The following is a 16,057-nucleotide window of genomic DNA, read 5'->3' as shown; positions in this document are numbered from 1 at the left end:
TTTCCCAGACCTGAAGAAGAGCTCTTTGTAAGTTTGAATATTAACTCACTCATGTTCCATAATGCCAAGTAATGTTCAGTACATTACAGAAGTTTAAAATACATAATTTGTAGAACACACTGCTGAATATAGTCAAAGCCTGAGGACAACTACGGCCAGGTCTACACTACAGATCTATATTGGTATAACTACGTCACTCACAGGTGTGAAAAATCCACATCCCTGAGCGACAGTTATACCGATCTAACCCTCTATGTAGACAGCACTATGTTGATGGGAGTGCTCCTTTGGAATGTGGATTAACTACGCCAAGCGGAGACACTCTCCTGTTGGCAGAGTAGTGTCTTCACACAGAAACCCCCTTGGGAACTGCCAGACTGATGTGCCAAGACTACTTCTGCCCTTGCTTTCCCTGCCAGACACGCCAATCTGCTCCAACACAGACCCAGGGTCTGAATTACTTGCCCCAAAGCTGAAAACTTAACTGAAAGTAGCTTACAGAAGTGTTCTTGTCTTTAACACTCAGACGTCCAACTCCCAGTGGGGTCCAAACCCCAAATAAATTGGTTTTACCCTGCATAAAGCTTATACAGGGTAAACTCATAAATTGTTTGCCCTCTATACACTGATAGAGAGACATGCACAGCTGTTTGCTCCTCCCCCCCCCCAAATATCAATACATACTCTGGGTCAATTAAGTAAAAAGTGATTTTATTAAATACAGAAAGTAGGATTCAAGTGGTTCCAAGTAGTAACAGACAGAACAAAGTGAATTACCAAGCAAAATAAAATAAAACACGCAAATCTAAGCCGAAGAAGTGGGCTGTAGCCCACGAAAGCTTATGCTCTAATAAATTTGTTAGTTTCGAAGGTGCCACAAGTACTCCTGTTCTTTTTGCGGATACAGACTAACACGGCTGCTACTCTAATACAACTGAGTACAGATAAAATATCACCCTGAAAGATGTTTTCATAAGTCTCTTTCACAGACTGGATGCCTTCCTTATCAGGGCAAAATCCTTTCCCCTGGTACAGCCCTTGTTCCAGCTCAGGTGGTAGCTAGGGATTCCTCATGATGGCTGCCTCACTTTGTTCTGTTCCACCCATTTATATAGTTTTTGCATCAGGCGGGAATCCTTTGTCCCTCTTTGGGTTCCCACCCCCACCTTCTCAATGGAAAGGCACCAGGTTAAAGATGGATTCCAGTTCAGGTGACATGATCACATGTCACTATAAGACTTCATTACCCACAAGCCAGCACACACGTATACAGGAAGACTTGCAAATACTATAAAACAGAGCCATCTGCAGTCAATTGTCCTGGCTGATGGGAGTCATCAAGATTCCAAACCAACATTAATGGCCCACGCTTTGCATAATTACAATAGGCCCTCAGAGTTATATTTCATATTTCTCTTGTATCTGATACAAGAGTGGTACATTTATACAAATAGGATGACCGCACTCAGTAGATTATAAGCTTTGTAATGATACCTTACAAGAGTCCTTTTGCATGAAGCATATTTATATTCACACTCATTAGCATATTTTCATAAAATCATATAGAATGTGTCACAACCACTATAGCTATTTCTGGGGAAGGGATTAATAGGCATGCTGAAAAACAGGATTAACATAAAAAGAGGTTCAGAAATGGCCTTCTCAAACTCTTACCTCCTCTGCTGAAAATATGGAGGTTTGCTATGTCTCCTACTTTCATGTCTCACCATATTTCTCAGTGTTTGTCAGAGAAAAGAAAAAGAGGGGAGAGAGCAGGGCTTTAAACAAACAATAGGAAAATGATCAACTGACATTGCAGGCCTCTTGACCACAGGGATAGGACGACTTTGTGAGGACACCTCCTCTTACTGCTATCCTTACAATGGACCGCTAAGTGTTAAGCCAAATCTACACTGAAAATTTTTGCTGGTATAGTAGTTAGAGGAGTGATTTCTCTAATGGGAAAAGCCCTATTCTAGATGCAGTTATACCACCCAAAAAGTGCTTTTGATGGTATAGTTTATTTCCTTTGGGGATCCAGTATAAGCTATATTGCGAGAGTTTGCTGGTACAGCTGTACTGGCAAACCTACTGTGCTACAGACTAGTCCTAAGTCTATTCTGTTAAGCGTCCTATTGTCACCTTATGGGCATGAAACGGTTTTTAGTTTCTCGGAAAACCTCTGCTATGCTCAAAAAATTCTCCTCTCTACATCCCTGCAACAAACTGAGGTAAGCGGCTTAGGCGCCTTTTCTTGTTTTTTTCCCCTCAGACCTCTCTTCTCTGAGTTTACTCCTCAGATATTTCTTCACATGTGAGTCAGCAGTTCAGGCTTTCCTCTTCTGCCATCCAATCAAAGTACCAAGCTTAATGAATTCTTCGGCTCTATTTTTCACTTAGGAGGCTGGGTGCAGTACATTTCTCCTCTCTTTAGCTCTTTATTGTCAACTTTTCCTTCTGTCTGTTGGGTGTGCACTTTCCCAGACGGATGAAATCTCTCAATGACCTACTTGCTACAGCTTTCTCTTCTTAACTGCATCCCCTTTATTACAGAATCTGGGAGATCTCTTTGAGAGCCTGAATGGTCATTTTAGTGCAGATGACCCAAACTCAGATAGTCTCATGTTCTATTGATGGATAAGGCTATGTCTACACTACGGACCTTACAGCGGTACAGCTATACTGCTACAGCTGTGCCATTGTAAGTTTTCACCAGAGAGCTCTCCTGCCAGCATAATTAAACCACCCAATGAGCAGCATTAGCTATGTCGAAAGGAGAGCCTCTCCACACCAGCATTTTTGTCGGTGAAACTTATGTCGGTCAGGAGTATGTTTTTTCACACCCCTGACTGGCAAACATTTTACTGACAAAAGTGGTAGTATAGACAAAGCCTAAAGGTATGTCTACACTACCCGCTGGATCGGCAGGCAGTGATCGACCAGCCGGGGTCGATTTATCATGTCTAGTCTAGATGTGATCAATCGATCCCTGAGCGCTCTCCCATCGAATCCTGTACTCCAAGGCCGTGAGAGGTGCAGGCAGAGTCAACAGGGGAGCAGCAGCAGTCAACTCACAGAGGTGAAGACACCATGGTAAGTCGATCTAAGTATGTCCACTTCTGCTACGTTATTCACGTAGCTGAAGTTGCGTAATTTAGATTGATCCTCCATCCAGTGTAGACCAGGCCTAAAGCTACACTGAGGATTTCACAGAAATTGTGTACCATTTCACCAATAGAAATGCAGCTCCAACAAGGTTAACAGTGGTAGATACACGAGTGTAGTTCAGCTGCAGGCATTTTTACCATCGTTGCTAGTACCAGAGGAGCTGTGCCAGTGCTAAAGTATCTGTGGGAGATTTCCCTAAAATTCTCAGTGTAGTCAGGGATTATAATCACACTGCATGCACAGTAGTTTCAGAATGCTATAAGGAAATAAGCAAGCAGTTAATAGTAATTGCTGTGGGTTCTCTTCTCTCCTCCCATCTCATCCTGCTGAGAGGTAATTTGTATTAGATTTGTGTTTTCTGGACTGAAAACTAAATAAAAGATCATGCTCATTTCAATAGCAGATATCAGTTACTTCAACCAATTTGTTAACATCATGCTTTAATCATAGTTACCATAATAACTTATTTCCACCTACTATTATTTTCACTCCCTCCTTAGAAGTACTAACATCTTAAAACTAGAGGTTAAAATACAAATGTTGTTAACTGTATTATAAATTAGATTAATACCCATAATTAATAATGTTATATTAATAAAAATGAGACGCTTAATTTACATTCATTAATTGTATTCTGATGATACTTTACATCCATCTTTCTTAGGTTCCACAATAAATGAGCTAATCTGCTTCCCTTTTGTTTTAGTTTTTAGTCAATTTCATCATCACCTATTATGGCAAGGCTTCATTAGTTGGATTACAAGGGTGGGTTAGGGACTCATGGTTCATGACACGTCTCATTTCTAGGGCACAGACGTGGCTGTTAGCAGGATGAGCCTACTTTCATTAAAAAGTAGGATTGTTCGCTCCAGCCAGGGATCTTTGAGCCCGAGATCTGCATCATGTATTATATGCTTATTTGTGCCATTCATGGGGGTTAGCACTTGGCAAAGTAGGGATTTTAATGTGTGTATTATTAAAACAATAATTGCTGCCAAGGACATGAATGTTTAGTAGTTTAGATAAACCATTTAGCATTCAAGAAAACAAAACCAAAATCTCATTTATAATTTTAAATGGATTAAGTACAAATTAAAATGTCTCCAAAAAGCGCAAATCATTTGTTAGTCTATTAGCAAAGTTGTTCTGTAAGATGAACACAAACTAAACAATATGGATCATAAAGATTCTTCATTTAGCTAAGAAATGGAATTGGCAAGTCAATTCTTTCTGCAAGTGATAAATAATATACTCAAACCAGCAGCTGAAAGATAATTTTCTATTAACAGATACTACATGTTTTTCTTTCCCTCACCAATTTCAAGCTTGCTGTTTGTTTAAAAAAAAATCTTGGCTATAATAATGATGTTTTAGAATGTGTTCCAATATGATTGATCTGCCCTCATTCTTTTGGCAACTTAAGTTAAATATTTCTGTCAAATTTTATAATTTAATATGATTTGAAGTAATAAGGGTTGACAGTCCAGATTTTACATCTAAATAAAGTGCTTTATGTGTGTGTCTACAAATGTTTTATTCTGGTTGTACTAAAAGCCTTAACTATGAAATAAATTAATTTTTAAAGTATTTTTTGAACTCTTTCTAAAAGCTTTGGGATCGAAATCTGTGGGTTAAAAGGGTTACTTTTCTGTGAATTCACTCAGGGTTACTTTCTTTAATTAGGTGCCATTAACATGTATTTAACATATGTTTTTTACACAAAAATTTCATCCAGTACCAACTTCCATGATAAAAAAAAAACCTTGGAAAATATCACTACATAGTGCAGTTAGAATATTGTCATATTGTGCCTTCTTTCAAATTCTATCAGAAATCTACCACCCTTCCCCAATCCTTCAAAACAAAACCTTAGAAGTCTATTTATTATTTGGTTCTTTGAGTTGTGCTTCTTTTTAAGGTTGAATTGAATTTGGCATTTAAAAAACAGGAATGTAACCACTTTACTATGTATGACAAATACTGTGTATTCTCTCCAAAATTACAGCACTTTCGAGTACACAGATTTCCTGGGAATTTACAGGTAAATCAGTTTCTAAATAAAAATAAATATAAAAAACAGGTCATTAAAAAAATTTCACTGCTGGAGTTTGAGCATTTCCCCCCTAAAAATCTTAATGTAATCACAGAGACACGGAATTCTCATGAAGTTAACACTCACTGAAGTCTCATGTATTGACTATGGTTAGAGACTTTTTCTCTTACAAGCAGCAGTAAAAAGAGAAAAGGGGGGTTGTGCACTATATTTAACCCCATAAAGATGCTGGGTTTTGAGAGAGATGCTCAATTCTAATTCCAAAGCACTGGGAAAACACATGGCCCTTCAGCAAACAGGGGTTTCTTTTTTTTTTTTTCCCTTACTTCTTCTGAAAAGCCTCTATGCTTTATAAGCCTGTGAAGCTTCAGAAATTCTGAAATGCAATTCGGAGATGCCAGCTTCCTTTTCTTTCTTTAACAGGTTTCATCATAGAGACCAAAACCTCTCAGATCTTCAGGGAGAAAGTTTTTATTTATTTATTTTACTCATATAAGCTCTAAAACCCTGAGATTTTGAAAGAATACCTTTTTTTTAAAACTCACATAGTACTGAAATCCATAAAATGATTTTAAAGAGTCCATTTTAACCCTTCATCTCAGGCTCTGTGGATTTGGTTTTGTGAATGGTTTTGAATTAAACAAGATATAGGCAAAGCCTGGCAGCTTCAGACTATTAAAAATGAACCTTTCAAAATGTGTTGGATTCTAAAAGGAATCTCATTGATTCCTTAGGGTGACAAATATAGTTGTACTTTTAACCCAGCAACTCTAAACTTACAATGTTAAGATTAACCAGGGACTGGACCAAATAAAAATGTCTTAATATTTCATATTCCTGGAACTTGGTATTCCAGGTTCTCTTTTAAATGGAGATTTTCACCCTTGAAGTTCACTTGAATACCATAGGGTTTGAACTCCCCCTTTCCTCTCCTCCCCCCGCCCCAGTGATGCATGTTGCCTAAATAATAGTTCATTAATAGCTTAAATTATCAAAGTTCCAAATGTTTTCTTTACATCCAAATCATTGAACAGACTTTCAGCCCTAGAAATGGATACTTAAAAATTCAACAAATACTTGCTCAGAGAAAACGAACAGTTTGTTTCACTTGTGTTCATGCCCCTTTCTGTGAATATTCTAGTGAACTAAGCAGGGTGGATTTGATTTAAATCAAATCGATTTAAATCATGATTTAAATCACTAGTCAGGAAGACTTGATTTAATCATGGATTTCTACATAAAAGTGCATTCTGGAATATGCTGCTCAAACAGTTTCACTTTTGTTTCAACAGCCTGTCCCTCTCTTCTCATTTATCTCCAGACTTCTTCTCCATGTCCAGATCTGTTCCACCGCCACCAATCTTCTATTCATTGAACTTTTTGAAACTTTGCACCTTTAGAGAGGAGTAAGGGATTGACTCTGTATACACAAATTTGCAGAAGGACAATAGGATTGAGGTCTGAAAATATGGACTTTAAAAACACTTTTTACTGTTAACAAGCATTTTATCTCTGGAGAGACAAATCCAGAGTTTGAGAACTGCAATACTAAGCATCTCTGATGGTATAGTCTAGACTGAGCACTGAGTCCCATTGGGTAGATAGAAAGATTAACCTATATAATCTATAGAGAAGCCCCTGGAACCCCATAAAATTGGGTCCCTAATCCATGAACTATTGGAACTCATTTACAAAACTTTTCTTAAACATTACATGAATATATTGTCTCATACTATAGAATTAGAATTTATAATCCATGATGAGATATCTTTGAGCTATAATGTATCTTAATTAAAACGAACTTTGGATAATGCTTTTTGAGGGAAAAACCTATCAAAAAATCCGATTTATATAAAAAAAATCTGATTTTTTTTATTTTCTTGAAAAAAATCATTGATTTTTATCCACCCTGGAACTAAGGCCCTGTTTTAGCAGGTGCCTAACTTTGAACACGTGAATAATTCCATTGACATCAATGAGACTACCCACACGTTTAAGCATCTTGCCAAATCATGTTCCAATTTACCAACAGAAATTTTTGCCAAAAGAACAACTTCTAATGATTATAGAAAACAGTCAAAGAAAGTGGATTTTGAATGCGCCTTCATTGATGTTTTTAGTAGAAAGCTGATCTAAATGACTCATCCCCATTCAGGAAATAAATATGCCATGTGACCTATATCTCCAGTCAAAAGAGCAAACCAATTATGAGCAAACTACAAACCAGGAATTATTTGCAGAAATTATACAGAGAATAATTCTGAATACATTGGAGAAAAATCAAACTGCTGTCAGACAATTCAGAGAGACTGAAAGACACTATCAAATTATTTGAAACCTTACCTGTCCTCTAACTAGTTCTTTGCGAGCATCTGCATGCTCTATTTGGTATAAGGACTACAAAAAATAAATAAATGTCTATTTGGTCATTGGAGTGATTTTAGAAGAATTAAATAATTTCAGCAACTTTTATTTTTGCATTCCTAGACATGTGGTGTTTATAGTAACCAAAATGGCTCACCCTAGGTTTCATCTGTTTGAAAGGCTCTTGAATAATATACACACACACACACACACAAATAAATAAATAAATAATCAGACTTCATCTCTGATCTTTAACATTTAATCATGCAGCTAAAAAATGCTCTTCAAAATATTTCTGAAGTCTTGAAACAGGAAGGTGACTAAACTCTTAGGCCTTTGTCTTCTAATGTTTCCATGATTACTAACACTGGTGCAGCTCCTCTGGTGGTAACAATGGTGGGAGTGCTAGTATAGAAAAGGTTCAAAGTGGATGACAGCATTTTAACCTCTGTTATTTCTAAACCTGCCCAGAATAGGTCTACACAATAGTGGTTAACTCTGGTGGCCACAAGATTCTTAACTCGGCATGCACTCCTGCCATTGCTCCCTGTGGTGGAGCTAAATCCATGTTAGCAACTAAGGCCTGGGCTACACTAGCGGGGGGGAGGTTCGAACTAAGATACGCAACCTCAGCTCGACTTACCTGGCCATCCTCACCACAGCGAGTCAACTGCTGCGGCTCCCCCGTCAACTCCATTTACTCCTCCCGAGGTGGAGTACGGGTGTCGATTCAGGGATCGATTTATCGCGTCCAGACGAGATGCGATAAATCAATCCCCGATACATCGAACACTACCCGCCGATCTGGCGGGTAGTATAGACGTACCCTAAGGGAAATTTTTCACAAAAAAGACTGATTCAGGGATCGATTTATCGCGTCCAGACAAGATGCGATAAATCAATCCCCGATACATCAAACACTACCCACCGATCTGGCGGGTAGTATAGACGTATCCTAAGGGAAATTTTTCACAAAAAAGACTGATAGACAAGGCCTAAGAGGAGATTGATTTAGCAACCTAGTATGCATGTTGACTATACTCTTAAACAAAAATGTAAAGAAAGCCATTATCTTCTTTCTTTTCCCCATATAGCTTGAGAATTACATCCAAGACAATATGAAGAAAGAAATGGTAGAGATCCAGCAAAATGCAGTGCAGAATCAGACTGCAGTAATGATTGAAATAGGCACAAACCTACTGAATCAAACAGCTGAACAGACCCGCAAGTTGACAGATGTTGAAGCTCAAGTAAGTAATAAATTTCAGATTCTCATTGACTTTAGTGGGCTTTGGAGCAACCCATACAAGGGATTGTCATAATAGGGAAATTTTAAAATGTTAGCTACATATTTCTTTAATAAATAATACACTTAAAACCTCCAAGATATGCCCCAGCCTAAACTGAGTAATCATATGATCTGCTGTAACCCATACTACTTCCCCTTCCTAATTATTCACCTCCCATTTGTCAGGTCACAGCTAAACTGGGTTTTATCTTCTTTGGGACAGGGACCATGCTTCTGATCTGTTAAATGACTTTGTACGCTTCAGAGTACTGTAAAAATATAAATGATTCTTATTTCTGTACTTTATTTTATTTTTTCCTAATCAATAAGTGTTCTCCATGATAGCTTATTCGCTCCTTGTGAATACTGCTGTGAGATCATAATGAATCTAGGATAATCACAGTCATCTCCACCATAAGACACTAATGTCATAAGTACATATTTATGATTTCACTGTTGGATGAATCATAAGAAGATTAAATGAGTGGAAGAAAGGCTGAGGAATTAGAGGAAGCTACTGGAAAAAGTAAATGGCAATTTTTTTTCTAGTTGACTTCAGTGTAAAAGTCCCACTTCAAGTGTAGGTCTTTAAAATAAACTGAGAAGTTCCCATACAGTAAGTGAAAAAACTTTTCAGAATTCCAGCACTGGTTTAAAGCTCAAGACAACTGTATCCACAAGTATGGTCACTACTGAATAACCACATACCTTCTTTTATCTTATTGCTATAGTTAAAAAAACAATTTAACAATTACCACACAATAAGTGATGCACATTTTTCAAAGTGAATGAATTTAAAGGTGTAGCATTAATTATTGCTCTAATTGAAAAGCATTTGTTCTGCTAGCAGACAAATCATCAAAAACTGATTTTTTCTAAACACCTCAGCAAACAGTTCTAAATTGTACAGTAAGATATATAAGGATAAATCCTGGATTGAAGTAAAATGGCATTGTGTATTTTGTAACTTCTGTTAACATGGTAGGCAAATTCAGATACGTATTTCTATAGCAGATATTTAAAATATTTAGCATTTATATTATAGTTCATATGTTCAAAGTACTGTACAAATATTAACTAATAAATATTCACAGCACATACTGCTATTTAGAGATATTATCTGGTTATTTGGAAGAGGTAATTTGTCAGCTACAATATATATTTGTTTGAGTCTGTATGGTAAACTGATGGCTCCAGTCAGAAGCAAGTTAAACACATCTTAATGGCTTTATCACTAAGGACCACCATTTTTCAAGGATCCCCATGTTTTTTCACTTGCTGAGAAAATATTTGTATCCACTCACAATAAAGTCTTTACAGAAATTACCCAACTAGGAGAAAGACTGTCACTGCAACTTTCTTTCTCTGAAATTACTGTTGAGTAGGTTAAAAGCGTAATTAATTAACAGAAGGAGATTAACCAAACAATTGCTCTCTCAAGGACACTCATTCTTTGGCAATAATTCTCAATTACACTTAACTGTGAAATCATGTCCTGAATGACTATTTAACATGAAGGATGTGAGTAATCAATTCTTCCTGTCAACTAAAGCCAAATTCTGATGAACTAAAAAAAGCTATTCTAAAACAGAAAACTGACATTGTCTAGAGAACACACATAAGAACGTAACGTAACAAAGCAAAACTGATCTTCCATGCCACATCACAATACTATTGTTTTTTTCAGTGGTAGATGTAATTCTGAATAAAAAGAAACTTAGATAAGAAAATGGTTTACTAAAACTGAAACCATGGAATGAGTCTATTAAAAATTTGGTCACATGGTAAACAGTTCAATCCAAATGATGTTTTTCACTTCTAGACACCTGTGACAGTCTGGTTCCACTGAATGTCAAAGGCAATATTCCCAAGGACTTCAACATGGCCAGGATATGGCCACCCATATTGAAAGAAAATGCTTTATATATTCACACCAGAATGGGAAAAATCTTACATAGGAAATTATTCTTTAAAGAGGAAATACAATAAATACTCCTGAGGGAATTCTGCCCCCCCAAATTTAAAATTCTGCACCTAAAAATTCTTCAGGGGATCTAGGTGAAAGTGGTTGGGGCTCCGCGGGGGGGGGTCTGGGTGTGGGGTCCAAGTGCTGGAGGAGTGGGGCTTGATGGGGTGGAGGTCCAGGTGCAGCTGGTTGGGGATCAGTGGGGTGGGGGGCTTGGAGGGGTCCAGGTGTAGCAGGGTAGGGTTTGTCAGGGTGAGGGTTCGATGGGTCTGTTTAGCGGGGGAGCACAACCGGCACTAGGACCAAGGAGGCAGCGTTCAGCTGCAGAGCCAGCGGCAGAATGGGGACGGGGGAAGCAGGCACATGTAGCCCCTGTGCCCCCCCCAAGCCTCGCCTCTGTTTGGAGGGGGACAACCCCCTTCCCCCAAAGTGCGCCCATGGTCGCCTCCCACCCTCCCCCTGCTTTCTTCAGGGAAACACAGGAAATCTGTGGGGGAGAGGTGCGTTTTCTGCAGGCATGCAGTCACTCAGAATCCCCCCAAGGGTAAATACATTTCACATACTGATTCTCATCTACCTCATTAGAAAGCTAATGGACAAAGTAATTTTGAAACACTGAATCACAAATGTGGTTTATAAAACCACCACTGAAACATTCCTCAGGATAAAGATAAGTGGAAATATAAATTATGATGCATTTGTTTGATGGTTGAACAAAAAACTACAGTAATTCTGAGCATTTTCCATTATAATCCTAATTAATGTATTTATGCCCAAATCAGTATATATATGCATGCACACGTACATCTTTCAGATTATATGACGAAAAATACATATTTTTATTTTATTTTCTACATGCGATAACTACTAACCATAGAATAGGATTAAATTATAACTAGACACAAAAAAAACTTAGCTTGGGTTTTCAAAGTTGCTTTTTTATTTATTTAATTTAGGTATTAAATCAGACAACAAGACTCGAACTTCAGCTTCTGGAACATTCTCTTTCAACCAACAAATTAGAAAGGCAGATTTCAGATCAAACCAATGAAATAACTAAGTTGCAAGAAAAAAACAGGTAAGATAGCTTTTCCTCTCCGGCGCGCTAAATTGACTTTTAATATTTTTTTTCTGCATGAAAACATTTCTCTTCCAAAATGATATCTCAGTGGTCATGCCCAACTTAGACAACCTTTACTCAATTAAGAAATAATAAGGGGAAATCCTTTGTTTTGGTAAGCATAAAATAATAAAGCTGGAATGAGATGAGCAGAGAAAAAAAACCCCACTGGAACCTCTGTATTCTCTAATTTATACAAATTGTCATTGGTGATATTATTGCCTAAATTAAGTCTCAAGCTAACTATTCTACCACTTTTCAACTGAAATAGTAATTTTTAGAAAACATCTACTAAAACATTCTCAAAAGAAAAATGATGTAAAAACTGAAATTTCCAGAACCCTCTAATTTTATAAATGATTCGCTTTGTTCGTGAATTCTTGCTCCTCAAAGCGTAAATGTATTATTGTAAATACAAACCCTCACTTTTGCATTGCCTTGTCTACAACTATTAACATTGCATAATAGAATGTGTAGCTAATACTAAATATTAATGTTGGGTAACTGATTTGTTTCAGTAGTGATTTCCGCTCTGTGCACTACAAAAGTGTTCTTAAATACAACATTTTTAGTTTGATGGTTATGTTTTCCCGTGATCAATAAAGGAAATACCATTGTGTGCAATGAAGCCATAAATGTGCAGAAGCTCAGACATCTTCTTTAGGACTAAAATAAAAGCACTACCAGAACTAACATAAAAACAGACCAGGACACACCAACTGAAAGTGGCACCTGACCCTGCCAGAACAACAGATGCAAAATCTGCAGCTATACCTCCACTGCTACAATGTTCAATACCCCCACAACTCAGCCTTTCACAATCCAGGGGTCGTACGCATGCCTATTATATGTGGCATACCTCATCCAGTGCACTAAATGCTCCAACGACTATGGGTGAAACCAGATAATCGCTAAGCCTTCGAATGAACTCACATAGGTAAAAGACAAAAGCACCATATCACCTACTGGTGAACAATCACTCTATATCTGACCTCTCAGTCCTCATCCTCAAAGGAACCCTGCACAACACCTTCAAAAGACGAGCCAGGGAATTTAAATGCATAACTTTGCTAGTTACTAAAAATCATGGTCTTAATAAAGACACTGGATTTATGGCTTATTACAACAATCTGTAACTCACTTTTTGTCCTGTGATTACAGTGGTGTAAATGGACACTTCACCCTCAATGTTAGAATACGTGCTAACTACTCATGCTTAATTTACATGAGAGAGAGGGATAGGCGAATATGCACTATGGGTCTGACAGAAAACCTGCATGCTAACTCTGCTTTGAAGGCCGGGGTCCTGTTCTTGAAGGGCACTGTGACATCCACCATGATGATCTTCTTCCGGTCCTCGTTGGTGATAACGATGACTGGTTGGTTCCGGGGATGGCGGAGTTCATGGCAACCTTCCCTACAGGTGGTGGGTTGGCTCTGATCAGGCGATCTTGGATGGCGTTGTGTCACAGCTGCCAGGCTCTGGAATGGGGCTTGCAGCTACTTACTATCCAGCCTAACCCAATCAAACCTTGTCTCATCTCAGCTTACAGAAAAGTTGTGTTATTGTCTGCTAGCACAGGGCTATCCAGCTGCACAGTCAGATCACTGCCAAAGATTACTGCTACCATTTCTAATCCATTATATTGGGGAGGAGATGATCCTATTCAGGCCCCAGGCTCCCAACCATTCCATTTGCTGAAAACTAGGATTAAAATCCAGCCATTATCCCTGCCCTCTTCCATATCCAATGGTTGCCCAGTAAAGGTGCCATAGCTTTTGCTTAACCAGCTTCATTCACCACATTGTCATATTAATCATCTCTGAAGGATGTTATGAGGGGGACAAAACTAATTTCTAATATGAATGACGCATAACTGTCAAACCTCAGAAGTTTATTTTAGTTTAAATAGTAAACAATTTGGAGATGAATCTAAAAGTAGCAACAGCAGAATACTTTAGTCTACATCAAAACCATATTTTTCAATGAGAAAAAAAGTTGGACAGACATGTTTTGACATTTGTGTTTGCTGCCCTGTTATATTTGTGTATGCTCCCCGAAGACTTTATATACCAGCTATCTACAAACAAGAATCTTTATCCAATGGGTTCAAAATAAATATTCAATTTTTAAAAGTCACTATAGTTTTTGACTACAGTTACCAGACCTGAGATCACCACATCATTACTGAAACATGTAAGAATGATCTGAATACTGGAGGTATTATTTCTTAACTTTCCAGCATTCAGTTTATCCTTTCAAAAATAAATAAATAAATAGATAAATACAAAACCAAACCCAAAATTCTTATGTTTTAAATAAACACTATGAAAGATTTGACCAACATCAGAGCAAGTTACATCCTTTTAACCTTCTCCCTCTCCAATTCTGGAAAAGGTAACAAGCACACTTTCAGTAATTATATATTCATAGCTTTTCCAAATATAACAGTCAGAACTAACTTCTATTTGTTGAGGCCAAAGAAGTATTTAATTAAAAAACTGGAGAGAAAATAGAAAGTTGAATAGGTTTGATCTTTAAACGGGTCACTTAATTCTAATGATAAAGATCTCTGAGGCTAGCTTTTTCTCTTCGGTAATTTAAGGAAAGTAGTATTATTCAAAGCACTTGAATAACCATAAATAATAGTTACTCTAGTCAGTCTAATCAGTTTCATGTCGGATTCTCCTACTACCCTCAAGAGAGATGGTTTTCCTTTCAAGTCCAGAAAGGAAAATTATATTTTTCCCTTCATACTACCGAGGTATTGTGGAACACATAAGAGTTGTTATGGTGTATGAACTGGCATACTATGCAATGGCCAAAAAGTCTTTCATTTATTTGACTAATAGAACAGATTATAGTTATGTAATGCATCAAAGAAAGCATATGTCAACTAAATACAGTTCACGGTGTTCTGCATGACACTGCGTGTATAATATTCTCTGCAGAATCCAGTTAGAAAAATCAGAATAAAAATATGTTAAGATGGAAAATAACGTCTATAACAGGCTTAATAGTCTTCAGCTAAAAACACAGAAATGTTGAATTGACCCTAATTATATTCTTTTTATTAGCTTTCTAGAAAAAAAAGTCCTTGATATGGAAGACAAGCACACACTTCAGCTACAATCAATCAAAGATGAAAAAGATCAACTTCAAGTACTAGTATCCAGACAAAATTCAATAATAGAAGAACTAGAGAAACAGTTAGTCACTGCTACGGTAAACAATTCAGTTATGCAAAAACAGCAACATGATCTGATGGAGACTGTTCACAACTTGCTTACTATGATAGCTACACCAAACTGTAAGTGAAGTATAAACACTATTATATCAGCTGAATAGCACTCACTAACTTTGTGTATCCTTACATGTTCTATCTTCTCCCCACCTTAGCATCTCAAATATGCATTTATGTATTATATTGTCTTAAAGTCCTGCATCAGTGAATTGTTTGACTTGCTATATTATTTAAGACTTATCCTGAAGAGGTAAGCCCATTAGTCACAACCTTCCCCCCCCCCCCCAAAAAAAAACCCTAAACCAAAACAAATATCCCATACATTTGTTTTCAACAATATTTTGTTTAGCTTCTGAGAGTTATATTGCTTTGCTTTGTCAGACCAGTTCCTAGTAGGCATCCCTGTTGAGTTTGACAAGTTTCACATAGTCTCAACATGGCACAAACACATCTAGCAGCCTTGTCAAACAACTCTCATCCAAGCTGGATCCTTGCACATCCAGCTGGGCTGCCAGCAGAGTTTGTAGTTCCTCTTCCTGAGGGCAACTGTAGGCACAGGCTTTGTTGGCACCGGCAACCTCTCTGTCTCCTCCTTTCAGTTCCCCAGGTTTGAGCAAGGAAGGAACAGCCAGGATAGGCAGCTGAAGATGAGGGGCTCAATATTAGCCCAAGGCTCCCTCAAGCAAGACCCACAGACAGCATGCATCTACACCCCTGACAACTCCAAGCAGACTTCCCGACCCCTCCCCATATACCCTAAAACCCACTCACCTATGCTAACCATATCTGGCAAGGTCTGTGCGCTCCATGTCCAACCCTACCGGTACTTGGGGAAGGGTGCATTGACCAGATG

At 37.8% G+C, this 16,057-nt stretch overlaps 2 protein-coding genes across 9 annotated transcripts in view; one reads left to right on the top strand and one right to left on the bottom strand.

Moving 5' to 3' along the window:
* The window catches only part of MCPH1 (microcephalin 1), a 233,323-nt gene that overhangs the window by 77,119 nt on the left and 140,147 nt on the right, over positions 1–16,057 (bottom strand). The window lies entirely within an intron of this gene.
* ANGPT2 (angiopoietin 2) overlaps positions 1–16,057 on the top strand; it is a 73,604-nt gene that overhangs the window by 19,064 nt on the left and 38,483 nt on the right. For both annotated transcript variants that reach the window (XM_005289702.5, XM_042848795.2), the window contains exons 2-4: positions 8,680–8,835; positions 11,796–11,917; positions 15,038–15,270. In XM_005289702.5, coding sequence (XP_005289759.2) covers positions 8,680–8,835; positions 11,796–11,917; positions 15,038–15,270 — 511 coding nt within the window. The remainder of the gene's footprint in view (positions 1–8,679; positions 8,836–11,795; positions 11,918–15,037; positions 15,271–16,057) is intronic.

The sequence above is a fragment of the Chrysemys picta genome, chromosome 3, assembly GCF_011386835.1.
Source record: "Chrysemys picta bellii isolate R12L10 chromosome 3, ASM1138683v2, whole genome shotgun sequence".
NCBI classification, from domain to species: domain Eukaryota; kingdom Metazoa; phylum Chordata; order Testudines; family Emydidae; genus Chrysemys; species Chrysemys picta.
This window is presented reverse-complemented; position numbering and strand designations above follow the sequence as displayed.